At 46.5% G+C, this 19,907-nt stretch overlaps 2 protein-coding genes and 1 long non-coding RNA gene across 5 annotated transcripts; 1 reads left to right on the top strand and 2 right to left on the bottom strand.

The window, feature by feature from the left end:
* Positions 1 to 10,267: 10,267 nt before the first annotated feature.
* TSTD1 (thiosulfate sulfurtransferase like domain containing 1) lies at positions 10,268 to 11,710 on the bottom strand. Of its 2 annotated transcripts, XM_072643971.1 has the most exons (4): positions 11,479 to 11,710; positions 11,263 to 11,391; positions 10,507 to 10,669; positions 10,268 to 10,418 (listed from the first exon to the last, which is right to left on the bottom strand). In XM_072643971.1, the coding sequence occupies exons 1-4, from the start codon at positions 11,573 to 11,575 to the stop codon at positions 10,370 to 10,372; spliced, it is 438 nt and encodes a 145-aa protein (XP_072500072.1). In that variant the 5' UTR covers positions 11,576 to 11,710; the 3' UTR covers positions 10,268 to 10,369. The 2 variants fall into 2 exon arrangements, with proteins under 2 accessions (XP_072500072.1, XP_072500071.1); XM_072643970.1 differs by having other exon boundaries at positions 11,263 to 11,710.
* A 407-nt stretch (positions 11,711 to 12,117) lies between these two features.
* USF1 (upstream transcription factor 1) lies at positions 12,118 to 18,224 on the bottom strand. Of its 2 annotated transcripts, none has more exons than XM_072643968.1 (11): positions 18,096 to 18,224; positions 15,634 to 15,726; positions 15,421 to 15,470; positions 15,179 to 15,294; positions 14,761 to 14,862; positions 14,301 to 14,496; positions 13,951 to 14,038; positions 13,739 to 13,797; positions 13,516 to 13,610; positions 13,119 to 13,247; positions 12,118 to 12,866 (listed from the first exon to the last, which is right to left on the bottom strand). In XM_072643968.1, the coding sequence occupies exons 2-11, from the start codon at positions 15,639 to 15,641 to the stop codon at positions 12,777 to 12,779; spliced, it is 933 nt and encodes a 310-aa protein (XP_072500069.1). In that variant the 5' UTR covers positions 15,642 to 15,726; positions 18,096 to 18,224; the 3' UTR covers positions 12,118 to 12,776. The 2 variants fall into 2 exon arrangements, with proteins under 2 accessions (XP_072500069.1, XP_072500070.1); XM_072643969.1 differs by having other exon boundaries at positions 15,210 to 15,294; positions 18,096 to 18,218.
* Positions 16,975 to 19,402, top strand: LOC140527211 (uncharacterized). The gene is made up of 2 exons (XR_011974719.1): positions 16,975 to 17,154; positions 18,320 to 19,402. It is a non-coding gene; the product is annotated as an uncharacterized lncRNA (long non-coding RNA).
* Positions 19,403 to 19,907: the final 505 nt, after the last annotated feature.

Below are 19,907 nucleotides of genomic sequence, written 5' to 3' on the forward strand. Positions count from 1 at the left end.
TTCAAGCAGCCAGAAAAAAAATAATTTGAGTACCAAGGAACCTGTCAGAATCACACATGATTTAGCAACTGCCAATATAAAGGAGCAGAGAGCTTGGAATATGGTATTCCAGAAGGCAAAGGCTATCGGCTCATAACCAAGAGTAAATTACCCAGCAATACTAAGTGTAATGTTACAGGGGATCTTTGATGAAGCAGAAGACTTCCAAGTATACTTGATGAAAAGAATAGAGCTACATATAGACTTCGAAGTGCAAACATGGGAGGCAAGAAAATCAGAGCTAAATATTAGCAAACAATCATATGGAGATGATATATGTATCCTTTCAGAACTCATCTGGGGTCATAGTGGGATGTAAATAGACTGAGGGCCTGGAAGTGATTATTATATTTTGATTATCTTAAAGGACGAATGAAAAGAGAGGGGAGGGGATGTACTTGGAGGAAAAAAGGGAGAGAAAGGAGGGGGAAATTATCTCTTGTAATCAGAGTATTATTAAATAGAAGTCTATACAAAAGAAAGGAAAGGGATTGGGGAACAGCTGATAATTCAACTTCTTCTGAACTAATCTAAGTAGGGAAAATGGAAATAAGCATTTATATAGCTAAACATTTACAACCTTGTGAGATAGATATCTTTATTTTACAGTTGAGAAAGCTGAGGCAAACGGCCAATGGTATGATTTGCAAAAGGGTTATAGAGTTAATAAGTGTCTGAAGATAGGATTTATACTCAGATCTTCCTAATTCCAGGCCTGGCACTCTATCTGCCACACTACCTATCTGCCCTAAACAATACAAATAATTAATAACAATAATATTACAAAGACAGACAACTTTGAGAGACTTAGAAAATCTCATCAACGCAATGACCAGCCATGACTCTGGAGAACTCATGAAGAAACACACTAACCACTTCATAACAGAGAGGTGCAGATGAAGTCATATTTTGTGGACATGCCCAATACAGGAATGGCACAGTGGTTGGAGAGCTGACCCTAGATTCAAGAAAACATGATTTTGAACACAGCCTCAGACATTCACTAGCTTTGTGACCCTGAGTAAGACACTTAACCTTTCTGTCAGCTTCAGTTTCTTCATCTGTAAAATGGGGGGTGAGGGGTGACAATATTAGCACCTACCCCCCCCCCCAGGCTTCTTATCAGGATCAAATGAGATAATATTTGAAAACCAGACTGCACACTTTAGAGGACTATATATGCCAGCTTTTGTAATAGGTTTTTTTTTCTTTCTTTCTCAATAGGCATATGAGGAGGTAGAAGACAAAGAAGGTATATTTTTGTTGATACAAAAATTTTTAAAGGCTCTTGACAGACTAGAATGAATCCACTAAGATAAAATTCTACAGGGATGAATGTAAATTCTTAGACTTAGGTTCAAAGAAATCAGCTTTGAAGTACAAGATAGGGGATGTACAGATAAACAGCTCATCTGAAAAAGAACTGGGAATTTTAGTGGCCTGAAAGCTCAATAGGAGTCAGTTGTGTGATATAGCAACCAAAAAGCTGATAAAATCTTGAGCTGTATTTAAAGTTCTGGTTTCCTTGTTTTAAGAAGAACGTTGATAAATAATAATAACCTCTAGCATTTATATAGCACTTGAAAGTTTGCAAAGCACTTTTACATATATCATTATCTCATTTCATCCTCCCACTTGTGGCCCCTGACAGGGGAGTGGTGGCAAATGAATCTTGTATCTTAGTTTTTCTCTCTCTAAAGGCTCCTTTCTTTCTGCCTGTAAACTTGCTCAGGTCTCCCTGGAGTACTGTACTGCAGCAAAAAGAAGACTGGATCTTAAGTCAAATGATGTGGGTATAAATCCTAGTTCTGTTACATTACTTGTATGACCTTGATCAAATCAAAGTCAATCTGGGCCTGTAGTTTCCTAATCTGTAAAATGAGTTAGATTAGATTATCTCCAAGATCCTTTTCAGGTCTAAATCTGTCATCCTATGAGCTTTTCACTAAACTTCTGCTCTCTTAATGTCTCTCTCTCCTTCCCTCCCTCCCTCCCCTGCCAAACTTCTGAAAATATTACTCTATACTGCCTGCCTCCTCTTCTCTGTGTCCCTCCACCCACTCAGTTTTTCATTATCTGGCTTCTATCCCACCACTCCTCTGAAACTGTTATCTCCAGGGTCACTAAGTACAGCCTTATCTACAAATCCGAACGCGTTTTTTGAGTTCTAAACTTTCCTGAGGGCTTTGAATAATTTCACACTTTTAACTACTCGCTCTTTGTCGACACTAGCCTTTCTTGGGCTTCCTTCTGTAGTTTCTGTAGTTCATTCACCTCATAGCTGTGATTCTCAGAGCTTTGTGAGTCTCTGCACTTTGCCACGAAGTAGCTGTCTTCCTACACTGGAACTTTCCTTAGTGCCTGGGGCCTTCTCATTCCCCAACTTCCTTCTCCCATGCAGACCTCTTTCTCCCCTTGATGAATTCCTTTCAAGGAGCTCCATTTTGGGAAGGAGCTCAGGGTAGTCATTCTTCAATCTCCTCCTGGCTGTTCCTATTTGAACCAACCTAGCATCCCCTGAATACCTTCTTACCCCCATCCCCTCTCCAACTCTTGAGCTCCCTTAAGGGCAGGGACTGACTTTCTTTTTGTTGGTATTTGCTCACTGGTATTTAGCATAAAGCCAGACTCTTTGGAAAGGTTTATAGCCCATAGATACTTTCCTATTTCTGACCACTCCTCTCTATCCCTTTAATTAGCTCATTTTTCTTCCACTCCCTAAATTTCATTCTAAATCCTCTTCTCTTCCATCCCTACTCTCTGCCTTGATGTTCTCATCCATTTCCATAGATTTAATTATTATCTCTAGGAAAATGATTCCTAGCAGCCTTCTCAAAGATGCCATACTGTCAATTTCTTACTAGATCATTCTACCTAACCCTTTTCAGAAGCACCCCTACACTAAAACTCAACCTATCCTTCTCTCCCAAAATCTTGCCTTTCTTCTATTTCTGTTTTTGGCACCCCCATCTTCCTATCCACTACCCAAAACACTCAGTTATCTTTTATTTTGCCCTTTTACCCTTAACATCTATTCAGGTACCTTCAATTAAACAATATGTTTTGTGTCTGGCTCCTCCTCCCTTACTTTCATTGCTCTAAGAATTGTAATAGCCTTCTGCACTCTGTGCACCCGTGGAGCCTGATTCATGCTAGCCATTTTCACACTTTGACTCATTGGCCCCACCTGGAGTTGCTCTGGGAAAATCAGTTAGTCCTTAAACATTTATTAAATGCCTGCTATTGTCACGCATTTAATAAGTGCTGGGGAATACAAAAAAAAAAAAAAAAAAGGCAAAAAGAAGACCTAGGAGCTCACCATCTAATGGGGGAGACAACAAGAAAAGAAATGAGTAAAAACAAGCTATATGTAGAATAAATAGGAAATAATTTTAAGGAGGAAGGCACTAGAATGAAGAGGAGTTGGGAGAGACTTTCTGTAGAAGATGGGATTTACAGGACAACACCTTCTCTGACTTTGTTTTGCTATGATTTAGATAAAGGGGTTTCTTTGCTATTGTCCATATGTGGTCATCCACCAGGGTGGAACTGGTGTTAGATGGGAAAGGGACAAACCTTGAATCAAATGACAAAGTAATCACAAGATAGAACCCAGTCATGTCCTCTACATTAACAATATTTAAGGAGGTTGAACTTGGTCCAAATTCAGTAGATCAAATCTGTACCTGTAGTACCCCCAAGACACAGTTTGCCAAGATGCCTAGCACACTGGGTAGCAAGATCCATGTAGCTCCAGCAAACCCGTGCCCACAGCCTGGCAGACTTGATAGAACACCTAGAGAGGGAGTCCAAGGGACCCGTGCTTCCCGTTCCACCTGGAGGAATGGAGGTAGCCTTTCCTTTGATGCTGCTGTTGCATTAGCATGAGAGAGGCAGAGGACAGAGGCTCAAGTCATCAGGAGGACCCAGACCTGTACTGGGGGTGGGGATGGAAGCCTGCTTCCCAATATCTCTCCTTCCCCCTTATCCCCAGCCTCTACTTCCAGGCCTCTCAGTTGCTTGGAGACCCCACTCCCAGATCAGGAAGGGGCTGGACCCTGGAGCCGACACAGTTTGCCACCTGGAGAATCCCAGACTCTTAACACTGTCATACCCCACAACGCAAAACCTATGCATTTGAGGCACATGCTGGCCTTGGGGAAGGGGAAGGGCTCTGAGTAGGGCTGGAGCATTTGGGGTCAGCAGGCTCCACCTTCTGTCCAGCTGTCTCCCTAGCAGCTCTCTAATCAGTGGAGAGATTCCCACTTCATGGGCTCTGACCCCTAGCTTCTGTTTTCAGACTGTAGAAAGTCACCAGCTTGGATCATCTGAAGCTTAGTTCAGATACAACTAGCCCTTGGGATACTCCCAGCATAAGGGTTCTGCCCCAGAGTCCAGGTCCATGAACAGAGGGAAGTAAAGTCAGGAGACAAAGTCACTGGTGGACAGACACAACACTGAGATGGCTTTCATTTGAAAAAATGCTTGGGAACTCAGACCAAACCCTCTTCTTAGAGCGTACCATATCCCAGTAGGGATATCCCGCATATACAATAGGATGTCTTTAAGAGCTACCCGTCTTCAACTTGTTCTTGGTCTCTTGGGTATTGCCTGAAATTTGAGACTTTGGTGGGGAGGTAAACGTTCAAGAAACCCATTGAAGAATCAACATCAGGGTGGTCCTGTGCCTTTTCCATAAAGGTCATAAAATCTTAGTTCCTTAACTTACCCCACTCTCAATCTCCAGGGAACTGGGGGAAGTGATGGTGTCCTGATGATCTCTCAGGTCGTCTGTCTTTGGAAAGACTCCCCTCTTTATAATCCCATCATGGGGGAAAAGGATGAAGGTATCCTGACCACAAGCCTATTATTTCCTACCATGGAACCCAGTTTGGAGAGACTAGGTCTGTGATTGTAGGGGGTGATTTGAAATAAAAGATGTATTTTTTCATGTATGTAGAATGATTCCTCTTTAAAACTGCTGGGATGAAAGGTGATTTGACCAGTTAGTGATTTTTGTATGCGTACTCACTTGGCTCAGCAGACTATTAAAAGGCAGTCATCAGACTGCAGTCGCAGAATGCCTGTGCATGCTTTGAAGTGGAGAGCCAAGCTTCTGCTTCCACCTCATCAGTTACTTCCAGAAGCAGCCTCAGTAAATATGGGTCCCTTGCACATACTCTCAGGATTGGGTCCTCAATGGCCAGTCTCCCAGTAAACATATACAATTATTTACATGGTTCCCTTATTTGAATGTGAGCAACTTGAAGGCAGGGATCATTTTTAAATTTTCTTTGAATCACTGATGCTTAGCACAGTGCCTGAAATGTAGGAAGTATATAATAAATGCTTATTAACTTATATACATACTATTGCAACTCAACTTTGGCACATACTCAGCTCACCAAAGATAGAAGTATCCATGTGGGAGATGGCAAGGGCATGCTTCTAGGAGAAAGACATCCTGCATATCTCTACCATGTGGTTAACAACAACCTCTTTCCTCCTGGCTGTGTAGCCAAAATTGTGTCTTTAAAACTATCTGACTAGGATTATCTTGCTCTCTTTTTTTATGGCATTGTCTAGAGAGGTGAAGGTTCTCCTGAGATACCTTAGACACCGTACACTGACCTGGGAGTGTGTTTGGAGAAGGGCTATTTCCCACTGTCTTTTAGATCCTGTTGGCCCTAAGAATTGAACTTGAGATTTTGGTCTGTTTCATTAGTCTTTTTGAGTGTTAAGCACAGGTAGTGGAGTTCAAGTGACCTTGAAACCCAGGATTCCTGAATTGGATGTTGCTTTCAGCTGGAGAGATGAAATGTAACACACCTGGCCTTTAGGAAATCAGGGCCATAGAAGTTACTGTTAAAATACCAATTACTCAATCAGTAATCAATCAACAAGCATCTATTAAAAGCCTACTTTGTACCAGTACAAAGTACTACTTTGTGCTGTGTGTGAAGGCGCGACTACGCAAATGTGAGACAATCTCTACTCTTATCCACATTCTCTTTACACAGTTCCTTTTCTTCTTTCCTGCAATTATTTGTTGAATTGGGATCTTACATGCCTCCTAGAGGCAGCTGTAGAATCTTATGGTGTGAAGTCCTGCTCTTTCTCTAAACTATGAAATCTGCTGTGCCTAAATCTAGGGTTTATGTTGGATTATGGTCCAGCTTTCCCTTCTTTATCTAACATAAAATCAAGAATGGAAATGTAAAGAAAGCCAATGATACTGAAAAGTAGTTATCAAAATATCTTTTTAAAATAAATTGACTGTAGGCTCCTTGGGGGCAGGGATTATCATTTCATAACTGTATCACCACTACTTAGTAAAGTATTTGGCAGATATTAAGGGTAGCTAGGTGGCACAGTGGATAGAGTGCTAAGCCTGAAATCAGGAAGATTCATCTTCATGGGTTCAAAACCTTAGACACTTAGTAGCTGTGTGACCCTGGGCAAGTCACTTAACCCTGCTTACCTCATTTTCCTTATCTGTAAAATAAGCCGGAGAAAGAAAAGGCAAACTTCTCTAGTATCTTTGCCAAGAAAACCCCAAATAGAGTCATTGAACGTAACTGAACAAGGCATTTAGGAAATGCTATTTTCATTCCTTCACTTATTCATACCTTATTATCAAATAAGATAATATTTGTCCAACTCTTAGCACAGTACCTGGCATGCTGTAGACTCTTAATCTTTCCTTTTATACTTGGTCCAACTTATCCAACTGCATTAAGATCTTTAGGTCACCTATCATCCATACTTAATGCATCTGTACGTACAGAGCTGAGATTAGGTATTTTACTGCTGCCATTTTTCTTGGATATATTAGCTCCTATAAATTATCAATCTTCTTCACTGAAAGTCTTCCTCCTGGGTTGTACAATTACAATTCTGTGCAATTTAGCTTGGTGGAATTATATGAGCAGTTTTATTCCACCCACTCATTTTGAATGTAAAGTCTTCTTGTTAAAATTCAAGATCCAGTTCCACAATTATTTAGTAAGCTGCAAAAATAATAGAGGATCTGGAGAAGTGGTGCTGGAGGTGTTCCAAGGAAGGGGAACTATATGTGTAAAGGCACAAAGGTAAAAGTGGGCATTGAATTGGGAAAGAAAGGAAATCTATGCCACTGTATGAATAGAGGGTTTGATGTTGGGGAGTGATGGGAGATGAGGTTGAATAAAGAAGTTAGAGCTGAATCATGGATTTGGCTTTGAATAATAGACTAAGGAATTTAGACTTGAGTGGTGCAATGAAAAGAGTGCTGGACATGGAGCCCAGGATCATATCTACGTCCACATACTTTCTACTAATTATATGACCACATGTAAGTCACTTACCTCCTGTGAGCCTGAGTTTTCTCATCCGTAAAAAAGGTTACTAATGCTTGTAGTTTTATCTCACATCATTATTGTGAAAATCAGTTGTTGTTTGCGAACATTGAAATGATGTATAAAATCAGCCATTATTTTAAACAATAGGCAATATAGAACTATACCTTTTTTCCCTGTGTAACAATAGTAGTTACCTCATAGGATTGTTAAGATCAAATGAGATATTTGTAAAAAGCTTTTAGCACAGTGCCTGGTACGTGACAGGTATTATATATATGTTTATTCCCATCCCCCTACTGTAGTGATAGGAAAAGGATATTGCAGGAAAATGAGTCTGGAAGTGATCTCAGTGATGGGTGAGAATGGGAAGATCTTGGAGACAATAAAACCAATTAGGAAGCTAGTACAAAAAAATCAGGTGTAAGTTGATATGGGGCTAATCTGGGAAACACAAAGGAAATCTCAGGAAACTGGAACAGACGAGGATAGATGGAGAAGTGGAGAGTTAAAGTACGTTATATCTGGAAAGCTTGGAGCTGATGGTTTTCATTATTGTCCCATGGGGAAGGTTGCTGTTGGTTGTCCTTCATTCTTGAAGGGGACTGTGACATCAAGAAGGTGATACCATGACTTGCAAATGAATTGGATTTAAGTGAGGGAGGGTTGTACAAAGTCACCAGCCTTACTTTCTCCTCCTCCAGAGCCATCTGGAGTCCAGTGGCTAGATATGGATCAGGATAATTGGAGATGGACACACCACAGGGAAGGTAGAAAGGACCATTTACAGAAGAGTTTTAACATTTGCAACAGCTAAAGGGGCCTGTTTGCAAGACAGAGGAGAGTAACATTATCTTCCAGTGGCAAGGATATAATTATAGTTAGGGAATGTGAATATTTTGGCCCAATCACTTTGGTTCTGGGACTTTCTCCAACCATGCTCAAGATGCACAGGTAATTAAAAAGAAGGGGTTGCAAGTATTTGCAGATCGTGAATGCAGAATGTAAGAAAACACGCTAGGATTTAAGCAAGAGACAATATTAGGTATCAGGAAGAATGTTATAGCAATGAGGAAATCAGAGAGAAACTTGTGGCATCTTCTCTGCAGTTATTTCAAGCTTAAAGAACCCTCTACTTAGGGCAGGCCAGGAACTGTCTTACTTAAGGGTAGGGAGGAAGGTCTTATGATCTCTGGAAAAGCCAGACATGGATGTAGTACATGGAGAGTGTGCTGAGCATTGAGTTTGAAAACCTTGGCTCAAATTCTGGCTTAAGATTGTGACTGTGTAAGTCACTTAGCCCAACCTATTTCCTCATCTGTTAAATGAGGGTGTTGAACCCAAAAGTCTCTGAGGTCCCTTTCAGTTCTAAATCTGGGATCCTGTGACATAATGTGATTAGTCACAGGCAAGAGAGTTATGTGACAAGGAAAATGACAAGGTCCACTGGAGTAGAATTACCTTCTTCCTTAATGTGAGAAAACTGGAAGACAGTGAATTTAAAAGTCCACCAAGGAAAAAGAGGAAGAGGATGTAGAATAAAGGAGAGTCTGGGTGTGGTGGAAGAAACACCAGATTCTAGCCTTCAAGTCCCGGAACCACACTTAATTACCTCTGTGCTCCTACTCTCCAGAGTCTCAGTTTCCTCACCCATAAAATAGGGATAACAATACTTGCATATAACATCTTTCATAGGGTTTTTGTGAGAGGAACATGGCATAAATCTTAAAACTCTATAAAAATGTGATTATTATGCAAGAGAGAGGAGATAAAAAGAACATAAGACAAAGGAGAATCTTCACCCCTCACCCAGACTTCTCTTCTACATAGAAAAGGAAGAAATGTTTAGACAAAAGAATTTGGGGATTGGATTACACACAATACGTGCTGAACTTCAGAGGCATTAATGGAACCCAAGGCCTATTTTGGTACCACACAAATTCAGTAATGGTCCCTGTTACCTTTGAGACGTGTGTATGTATGTGTATATACACACACACACACATACATACATATTTTGATGTTATTCACTCATTTCAGTCGTGTCCAACTATTTGTCACCCCATCTGGAGTTATCTTGGCAAAGATACTGCAGTCATTTGCCATTTCCTTCTTCGGCTCATTTTACAGATGAGGGAATTGAGATAAACAGGGTTAAGTGATTTGCCCAGGGTCACACAGTTAATATGACTGAGACTGGATTTGAATCAGGAAGAAGAATCTTCCTGACTCCAGACTCAGCACTCTATCCACTGTGCCACCTAGCTGTCATATGTACATACATATACATACATGTATGTATATACATACATATAGAGATATAGTGATATATACACATATATATGTATGTGGAGAGAAGTGAGGAGTGGGGGGGAAGGGGGGAAGGCAGGTGAGTAACACAGTGGCTAGAGTCCTGGGCTTGGAATCAGGAACCACTCCAATATTTTGCCAAGAAAATCTCAAAATGGGATCACAAAGAGTTGGACACAACTGAAACAACTCAACAATTCTGTCTCCCTCTACACACACATACACACACACACACAAATAACATATACCCCAAATATACACATATATTCCAATATGTGTATATCCATGTATATACACACATACACATATATGTGTTTTATCAGTATCTAGCTGAAGCCATTGCTTCTTCAGCCCATGGAGATGAATCAATCAGAATTGGAGGGGCAGTGCCTAGGGAAGAATTATCACACTTCTCAAGGAACTTTACATGTATATGTGTGGATTTGAGGGAATGAAGGAAGTAAGAAGAGGCAAACAGCCCAGAGCTGGACCGCAGAAAGAGTAATGTCTACTTTACAATTAATACCAGGGTTGATCAAGGACCAAGGGTCCGTCTTAATAACAGACTAAAAACATCTAAAGATTTTTCCATTATTCTCTTTATTAGGTTACCTTGGGGGCACAGTACTGTACCCTATAGAGAAAGGTCACAGAGGGAAGGTCTCAGGGTTCCTTCCTTCTAACTAACCCTCCTTGGCTTGCCATGCCCTGTAGGCATCTTCGTAATTAGCCCTGTGGAAAGAAAATGACTTGAGACTGGGAGGGGGAGGGGGGGAGAATGGAAACACCAGCCCGATGCTCCTGTGCCCTTTTGCCGTACCCCAAATACTCCAGCTCCCTGGCAGTCTGCATGGCATGGCACTCGTTGCTACCAATCTGGCAGAAAAAGACTAGGTTCTCCTCTTCTGGTATTGGCTTCTCGGCAAAGTATGTAGCCTGGAAATCAGCCGGCTCCATCCGAAGGGCATTCTCCAGTTCTGACACTGGGAAGGAAGGGGAAATGGGGAGAGAATGGAAAAGAAAGAGCTAAGCCAGGAGGGGCCTGATCGTGGGGCCTGAAGAAAATACTTCTCTCTCTCTCTCTACACACACGAATGAGCATCTCTGTATGTACATGTATACATACATACATACATACGTTATGAAAAACTGGCTCCCTCTGCAGACAGGCACCAAGGCTGTCTTGCGATAGATACCTGGCTCCTTAGGAAAAAAGCAAAGAGGCGCGCATCTCTTCGGGCGTTATTTATTTTTTATCTATCTCGTGAACTCGATTCCCTCACCCCCCCCCACCCCGGGTGGGCACATTCCCTCCTCTGCCCACCTCTGCTCTGCCATCGTCCCTAACTTCATCCGCCCCCACTAGGCTGCTGCTGGCACAGTCCCCCCCAGCCACCCCCGCATTACGCGGCTACTGCGGGTACCATCCCGTTCTCCACCCTCCCCCGCGCCGCATGCCAGCCGCAGTGGGCACCACCGTCGGCCCCCGCCCCACATCGCTCGGTTGCAGAGCCGTCCCCTGCACCGCGCCGCCCCAACCCGCACTAGTAGGGCTCGGGCGTGGCCGCCTCGGTACCCGGGATGTTGAGCGCCCCGGGGATGGTCCCCGCCGCGGACTCCTCCCGAGAGCGCACATCGATGAGCCGGACCCGGTCCCGGTCCGTGGCCAGGATGGAGCGGAGCGCCGGGAGCGACAAGGCTGGGGCTGAGGCGGGGGGAGAGGAGAGGGTGGTGAGCATCGGCTCCCGCCCGGCCCGGCCCGGCCCGACCCGGGCCTTTACCCTCGCGTTACCTCGGCTCATGTTGCGGACCTCCATAGCGTAGTGGCCCCCCTCCGGGAGGGCGAAGGGCCCGGCCTCGATGCCCACACCGTTACCGTTCGGCAGCATCTTCGCACCGGACTGCGGCGGATGGAAGCGGAACAACCCCTAGGATTCACACTGCCCGGCTAAGCTCCGCCCCCCGTCCCCATGGAAACAGGATCCAAGGATCTGCAGCCTCCTCACTGGGCAGGCTCCGGGCGCAGGGCGGGGGTCACTGGTGCAGAGGACTTGGCCCGGGAGTGCCCCGGGGCCTCTCCGCCGTCCCTCCCACTGGACAGACGAGGGCACTGAGGCCTGGACGGTCAGAGCTGTGGCCTCACTGCAACTACAAGCTGGGTCCTTTGATACCAGGGCCGACTGTTTCCATTACCCCACCCTGATGGCCCCACAAGATGCGTCTTCTCCCTATTCGCAAGTGCCAGGCACAAGCGGCAAGCTTAACAGCTCCAGGAGGCATCTGCCCTCATTCCCCGTCAGGAGAGGGGTCCGTGTGATTCCCCCAATCCCATCAATCTCCTCCCCACCCCTAGCCCTCCCCCTCCCACCCCATCACCCCACAGAACACTGGAGGACAACTGTGGCTCTGAACAATTTTATCTTTCTCTAAAAAAAAAAAAAAAAAAAAAAAAAAAAACAAGAAAAAAGGGGGGGAACCCAAGAAGTGGGAGAGCAAAGAACAGCACCTCTGCCTGTTCTAGCCCCCATCCCAGAGATTTCTGGGCCCTCAATCTCTGCCCTAATTCCTTTTCCAGCTTTATCATTCAGTATCTCAGCTCCCCTACCCTTGCTAAAGCACATCCCCTTAGGGGACTCAATCTCAGGAACCTTAGAGCTTCCAATTGTGCCTCACCTACAGGTCAGAGAAGGGATGCTCCAGTTCTCAAACGAAACCCAGAGAGTTACCACCTGTCCATCTCTCTACCTACATGCTTAGTGGAGTCACGTAACAGGCCACGAGTGTGTGATATCCAGAGTAGAAATAGCACATGCATGTGCAAGACAAGCACAAGGGCCCGGGGAGAGGGGGGAGAAAAGGAAGGCTGTTGGCAGGGATGTGCCTGTTCTTTTGTGCCACACTCAAAGCTGAAGGGCCAAGGGCATCATGGGGCCAGTTCCTCCAGATGCTTCAGCAACTCTCCCTGCCCCACGCCTCACGAAGGCCGTGGGAGGAGAAGGTACGGGTTAAGTCCGGTGCTCCCGGGCTGCCTGCAGTCCTAGGGAAGGGGCTCTGGTGCCCAAGTCTGGTGGAAAATTCCCCAGGGTTTATTTAATTGGCATCATTCTTGATGACAACCTCAACTCCATGATGTCGCAACTGAGCTCGTAGCAAGAGATTTTTATTCTTCAGATCCTCCACCTGGCCAGGAAAGAGGGAGGTTAAAGGAGAACTCCAGGTAGAATCAGGAAGCACTTGGACTCATGGAATGAGGCCCAGGGAACATCAGGACTTCAGACTGGCAGGCCCAAATGAAGATGAGGAAAACCAAGTCCCCTCAAGCCCAACACAAGAATGTTCTGAACACTCCAGTATCTGCCTCTGGGCCAGATAGGGACAAGGGGGAAAGAGAGGATATTATTCAAAGAGGATCTGCTACTGGGGATGTCTGACCTGTTGTCGAAGGACTTTGTTGTCCAGCTGCAGCTGATCCAGCCCCTGCAATTCCTCTGACAAACGATGGTTGCTCTGTCGAAGTTCCTGGATATAATCACAGGCTTTAGACAGGATGCCACCTTTGCTCTGCAGAAAACAAAGGATGAGTTTTAGGATGCCTGGTTTCAAGGTGAATTAGTGTGGTCCTGTCTGCTGAGAGCCACTCCCTCCTCTGGAACTCAGGCTGGAGTACATTGGGGAGCACCCACACTAGACTAAGGAATACAAACTCCCCTCCTAACCTTATGCTTCAGGAGGAAGAGGGACATCTGTCAAAGCTGCCCTGGAACCCTACCACCTCTATTACCACCACCAGGCAAAAAGCCCAGAACATCCAGCAGGGTCTTCCCCTAACCTGGCCAGACTTGGTGTTCTCCATGGAACAGTCTGGGATGATCTTCGACAGCTGCACAATCCAGTTATTGATTTTGTCTCTGCGGCGGCGCTCCACTGAAATTTGAAGAAGGCAGGATGATTTAGGGAACACATGTAAGGTAAAGCTATCTAGAATCCCCGCCCCCCGTCTCCCCAGAACTGTAACTGACAGCCTCATCTACCGAGTCACCCACTCCAAGTACCTTCATTGTGCTGAGCTCTTCGTTTCTCATCTCGAGTTGTCCGAGGAGCTTCTGATTTCCTGAAAATAAATTGTGGGGTGACCACAGTGAGAGGAGAACAGTAACACACAGGGTAGGAAAGACATTTTGGGGTGAGGGATTTACACATGAAAATTTGAGGGATGGGGATCAGGGTAACTCACAAGAAATGAAGAGAGGCAAGGTTCACTCACGGGGAGTAGGGGTGCGTCCTGGGAGCAATGGAGCGCTGGGTTCCCCCCTGCAGCACTTCCTGGGGTGACATCATCACAAAGAACTGACCTGGAAAAGAAATATCAAAAGGGGTTATATAAGGTCACGGGACATGAAGCCCTATCAAATTTTCTGGCAAAACCTCCTTCCCTCACATGGCTGGATCAATATACTCTAATATCTCATCATGTGCCAGAAACCCACATTCATCTCATCATTATCGGGAAGAAGGAATACCCAGCTGTGGCACCTCTCCTGTCTCCTACACCTTACAGTTCATGGGGTGCCCTCTCTTACTCACCCACCGTAAGGATGATATTTCACATCTCACCAGTTCCAGGAGGAGTAGCTTGTCCCAGTAGTGCCTCAGAGCCTTGGGTGGTAACAACAGTAGCTGTGCTCCCAGCACCAGCCCCCCCAGCCCCTTCCCCAACTGCTGTACTGGGGAAGTAGGTGTAGTGTGTTTCTGTGGCTGCCCCCTCCGTCTCCACTGCATCTTCACTGGTGAATGCCCCCTGGATGACCGCCTAGGAAAGGTTCAAAGGACAGATTTCAATCACATCTCTCCACCTGCCCCAAAATTTTTATGGTTCCAACACCTCATAGTTGTACACTCTAGGGAGGAGTTACCCTTGTTACCTAACGACTAGAGTAACCCTAGCCCCCCCACCCCCTGCTCATCTTTGAATCTAAGGCCCCTCCCCCAGACTCCTATCCCATCTTACTGGTCAATCCACCATCTCACCTTTCTCAGAGCCAAGCCTGCTCCCCAAGCTCATATTCCTTCATACCTGGGTCATAGACTGGGCAGCAGGGTAGCCGCTGATGGCACCAGTGCCTTCAGTCTGGCCATCCAGCTGCCCCTCAGCCACCTGGATCACTCTGTACATCACCTGGGAGAAGGGGAAAGATACAGCAGAAAAAAATTAACTATTGTGAATCTCAGGGAATTCCTGAAAGAGACCAAGGGAGCAGGGGGGTCTCCTCAGAGAAACAAATGAGGAAGCTCCATCTCCTTTACCCCTTCTACACAAACTTGTCACAATGAGTAGTTCACAGCTCAGGAAGTCTGATTTTTCTCAAACCAAAATTTCCTTCATTTCAGTATAGCAACATTCTTTACCCACAGTCTCCCCAACCCATATTTCTCTGCCTCCCTCAACCCAGACCCCATGGCATTTCTGTGGCTCCTTGGGGGCCCCCCCTTACCTGGCCCCCATTCTCAGTTCGGAAGACGTACTTGACGTTGGGGTCAGGGAAGGTGGCAGCTGACTGGATGCTGGCGATGGCCACACTGGTTGGATCTTCACCAGTTGCCACTGCACCTGAGATGTTAAGAGTAGCAGGAGAAGGCTTCATAAACTGAGTCTTTCCTGCTGCTCACGTCACATAGAGAATGATGACTTGGTGGCAATGCTGTTCCCATTTCCGATCCTCTGACCATCACTTACCTTCCTGGATCTGCACAGTCCCCTCCTCTGTCTCAGCTGCTTTTTGCTGCCTATTGTGGGGGGAGTAAGATGGAAAAACATGGGGGAGAAGCAGTGAGCAGGAAGTTCAGGCCCTGGTACCTCCTGGCACTTACATTCAATGGCATTTTCAGCACAGCACAGCTGGGATTCAGATTTAGGAGCTTACACTCGGAGTTCCCCTCCTTAACTCACCCCTTCATCTCTCTGCCAGGGGGCACATCCGAAGGCTTGTTCTTTTGCTTAAAGTCTTTGTACCTCCTGCCTCACAATGCTGCGTTGTAAATCCTGGGAGGGAACAGGGAGAAGAAGACAACTTACTATGAAGTTATGGAACTGAAGAGGCCCTCTTTAGCAGGGGCCCAATGTCTACAAACAATCATGTGTTAAAAAGCTATTCATCTGGTATATGTCATTTTCAATACATCTCCCTTTCCTAACTCCAAAAGTTGAGGTAGCAGGTGGAAAAGCTAGTTTATGCACAAAGTCATCCTCCTTCTGGCTTTAACCTAAGTAGTCAGGGGTTACCTGGAGAGATGGACATGCAAGTTTGTAAACAATAGTTTTCCTGGATGTATTATTAATATTATTTTACTTTGCAAAGACAGCAGTTTCATGGGGCTCAATTACAAACAGGCATGGTCATGCTGGCAAAACATCACCATCAATATAAAGAAGTAATGATTTACTCTATTTGGTACTGTTTCTTGAGGCTACTTTATAGAGGTCCACATTGATTTAGACTTTCTATCTTTTTCTCCAAGGTAGGGAAATTGAGTTGCAGCAGCAGAAAACAGTTATACCCCCAAAGACTTTAGGTCAGAGTTTCAAGGATCAAACCATCTGAGAAACAATCTTATGCCTGAAAACCAGCACTTGGAAATTTCCCTCTCCCTTTATTCTCCAAGTCTTCTTCCTTGCCTGATTGGTTTGGCAATTATGATGTTGCTATGGTTACACCATAAAAAATGCTTCATTCAGACGGGAATGAATTTCAGGCACCCTAGGGCTCAGGGTTCTTCTCTGCTCTGAAACAGAAGGGGACTGGGGCAACAATATACCTACAGGCTATGCTAGGACCCTCAAATCCTGGCTCCCAGCTTGGGAAGAGAAATCAAGGACTAGCCAGAGGCAGATGGCACCACCAAATCCAGGCATCTAGCAGCTTTTACTAGGAAGATTATGATTTATAAATTCAGTCCCCTTCCACAAAACAAGGTCCCTAACCCAAAGAAGAGATATAAAAACACACCTCCCTCCCTTCCCCGCACAGGTAGGGGATGGAGGGTGTGGAATACTATAGATTATATCTTGCTTTTTCCCAGTGTGTGGTCTAGTTTTGATGAACTGTTTCCCCTCCCCTTCCTTTTTATACTACGTTTGTAAGGGATGGCTTTCTGAGAGAAACAGAGAGGAAGGATACACTGGGAAATGTAGGCCAGAGGACAGATTCCAAAGCCAAGAGAAAGTGGTTAAAAAAGAGAACTGAGAAGTGAAAGTGAAACCTGAAAAGGAAGTAAGGGGGAAGGGGATGAAGGAGGGAGGAAAGAGAAGAGGGAAGACAGGGAGCTTCCAAGTTCTCTCTCCGTCCTGACTTCGGGGGAAGGAAGAGGACTGGAACGCAGGGACAGCTCACCAAGTTTCTGCCACCCACACATCCCCGGGCAACTGAGGGCACCAGAGGAAGGCCGGGGCCGGTTGGAGACATGAATTACTGTAAGGGAGAGCTCTCTGGCTATCAGAACTGCATGTGGCACGGGCTGGGGGCCCCGGGGAGCTGTGGAATGTACTCTCAGGACAGAACAGGGAGAACTGACTCCTCAACCTGCGCAGACTTCCCAAGACAAGTCCAGGAAAGGGCACGCCGACCACTAGGGTGGTCATAAACACGGGGACAGAACTCAGAGGATAAGCTCCCGGCCTGAAAGCCCGACCGCCCTCCTCTCCTCGCCTCCTCTCCCTCGCTCCCTCCCCCGCCAGACCCACCACTAGTGTGCATGGCGTCCTCATTGCACGTCTACACGCCACTGTGACTCTTCTTGACCAATCCCCTATTCACTCCAGTTCCCCCAACAATTTCGAAAGCGGCCGAGAGGCAGGAGAGGAGGAGAGAGGAGGAGAGGGTCAGAAGAGGGAGACAGAGTGGGGGGGAGGGGGCAAAGAGACACAGGCAGAGAAAAGAAAGCGGGGCTGGGACGGAGGTGCGGAAAGGGGAGAAAGAAGAGCCCGGTTAAGGGCCAGGAGTCCGAGCGGAGGGGGCTGCGCCGGAGGCTGTGCGGCAGCCCCCGGCCAGAGGGCTGGGAGGTCGCCCCGGACACATGCCGCGCCGCCCCCCGCTAGCCTGAGAAGGGGATGGGGGCGGGGGGAAGGAATCTAGAAGGGGGCGGGGGGGAGGGGGAGCGCTAGGAGGAGGGATCTGGGACAGGGGGACCGGGGGCAGGGGGAGGAGGAGTTGGGGCAGGTGCCGGCGCAGCTGGGGAGTGGGCGAGGACCGGGACGGGGCCCCTCCCCCACCTCCCAAAAAAACAAAGGCTCGCTCGCACCCTCTCCCTTCCGCCAACCTCCCCCGACCGAAAGGAGCCGAACGACCCAAAGCAGCTCCCCTGCCTCTTCTTCGTCGCTCAGCCCCCCGCTTCGACCCCTTGCCCCACACTCACCAGTCCAGGGCGCCCCAGTAGCTGCCGACTTCCCTCGACCGCGTTCTCCCCCTTCGGCCCCAGGTCTCTCCATGGGCAGCCGCTCATGCGCACTGACCAGGCGTCTCCATGTCGATGCGGGGCGGAAGTGTCTGGTCCAGCTCCGCCTATTTCCCCGGGAGCGGCCGGGGGCATCGCCCACTTCCGGTTGCCGCCATCTTGGTGAGGGGTGCCCTTCTTCCTAGGAGAGGCGCGGAAGCGAAGTCCAGCTGACCAGATCCAGCTGGATTGGGAGCGGGCTCGCTGCCATCTGGCATGGAGGGGAGGCGACGAGCTCCTAGTGTCATCTTGATTCCGGACAGCTGACAGCCGTAGCCGTCCACAATGGGTCTAACACTTGATAGAGACCATCTTAAGTCTGGGAGGGATGCTCGACTTGGCCGCCATCTTTGACGAGGGCTGCTCTGGGCGCCATCTTGGGTCTGGGCACTCTTGGGAGAAGAATTTCCAGGAACATGACCCGGGGTTCGCCCAACACCTGTCAGGCGCCGGCTTTTGAAGCTCGGCCGAGAAGCAATGACCTCAGCTTCTGGGGGGATTTGGGTGTCCGGCCCCGAGTCTCCTGAAAGCCTATTCCCTGGTCCCCCATGACCACACCCATTCATGCCAGTAGTCCCTCTGCGTCAGAAAGGTTTTCGTGGATCGCCACCCTGCCCTGGTGATTTCTTATTTTTAAATTACATAGCCAGAACTCCCACTGCTATAGGGAGGAGCTCCGGGTGGAGGAACTCCTTCCAGTCCAAGCCAGTCCCTGCCCTTCCACTTAGGATCTTGGGCACCCCGCAGGCGAAGGAGGCCTTGAAGCCCAGTATTCTCCTTGCTAGGTTGGCCCTCTCTTCTGCTGCCTGGCATTTCCTGGAGCCCTTCCCGCACCAGCTACCAAAGAGGGTGCTGCCAGGTGGCACAGCGGATAAGGTGATGGTCCAGACGTTGGGAGGAGTCACCTCCTTGAGGTTCAGATCTGGTCTGGGACGCTTACTAGCTGTGTGACCCTGGGTGAGTCACTGAACCCTGTTTGCCTCAGTTTCCTCCTCTTCAAAATGAGCTAGAAATGGCGAACTTCTCTAGCACCTTTGCCAAGAATACCCTAAATGTGGTCCTGAAAAATGGGGCAGGATGAGCAGGAACAGCAACAGTGGATGGTAGAGTTGTAGTTGGCTCTAAGAAAAGCTTATCCAACTTCAAAGGATTACAGTCATTTGGATTGAGTGTCTATCCTTTTAAAAAAAATTTAAATTAAAACCATCTTAATGTCTCTCTTACCAATCTATCTACCAAATACTCCTACCAGCATGAATTATAACGGTAAATTCATTGGGAATTTGTGGTGTGTGAAAGCAAGAGAATATCACTGCACTGAAAGAAATAAATGATAAATGTGTGTAATACAAAGAAATAGGGGAAGATTTCTATGAAAGAGGACTGGTTTTGGAGCCAGAGGACCATGTTTGGATCCTGGCTCAGTTACTTATTTGTGTGATTTCAGATAAGGTGCTAAATATTTCTGGGCATAAAGTTTCCTTATTTGTAAAATGAAGTTAGTGAAAATGAAGTAGGAGTGCTCTTTCACCTCTAAACCCATGAACCCAAGGGATAGTGAGTGAAAAAAAAAAGGAAACAAAAGAATAAAATAAACATTCACTACAACTTTGTAAACAATCGCAACAAAATTGAGATAAGTATTCAGAAAATATTGTTCTAATGTGGACAGAGAGATGACTTGTTACTATTTTGTTAAAATTGGTTATACATTCTTTTCTCAACAAACTAAAT

Source organism: Notamacropus eugenii, chromosome 2, assembly GCF_028372415.1.
Source record: "Notamacropus eugenii isolate mMacEug1 chromosome 2, mMacEug1.pri_v2, whole genome shotgun sequence".
NCBI classification, from domain to species: domain Eukaryota; kingdom Metazoa; phylum Chordata; class Mammalia; order Diprotodontia; family Macropodidae; genus Notamacropus; species Notamacropus eugenii.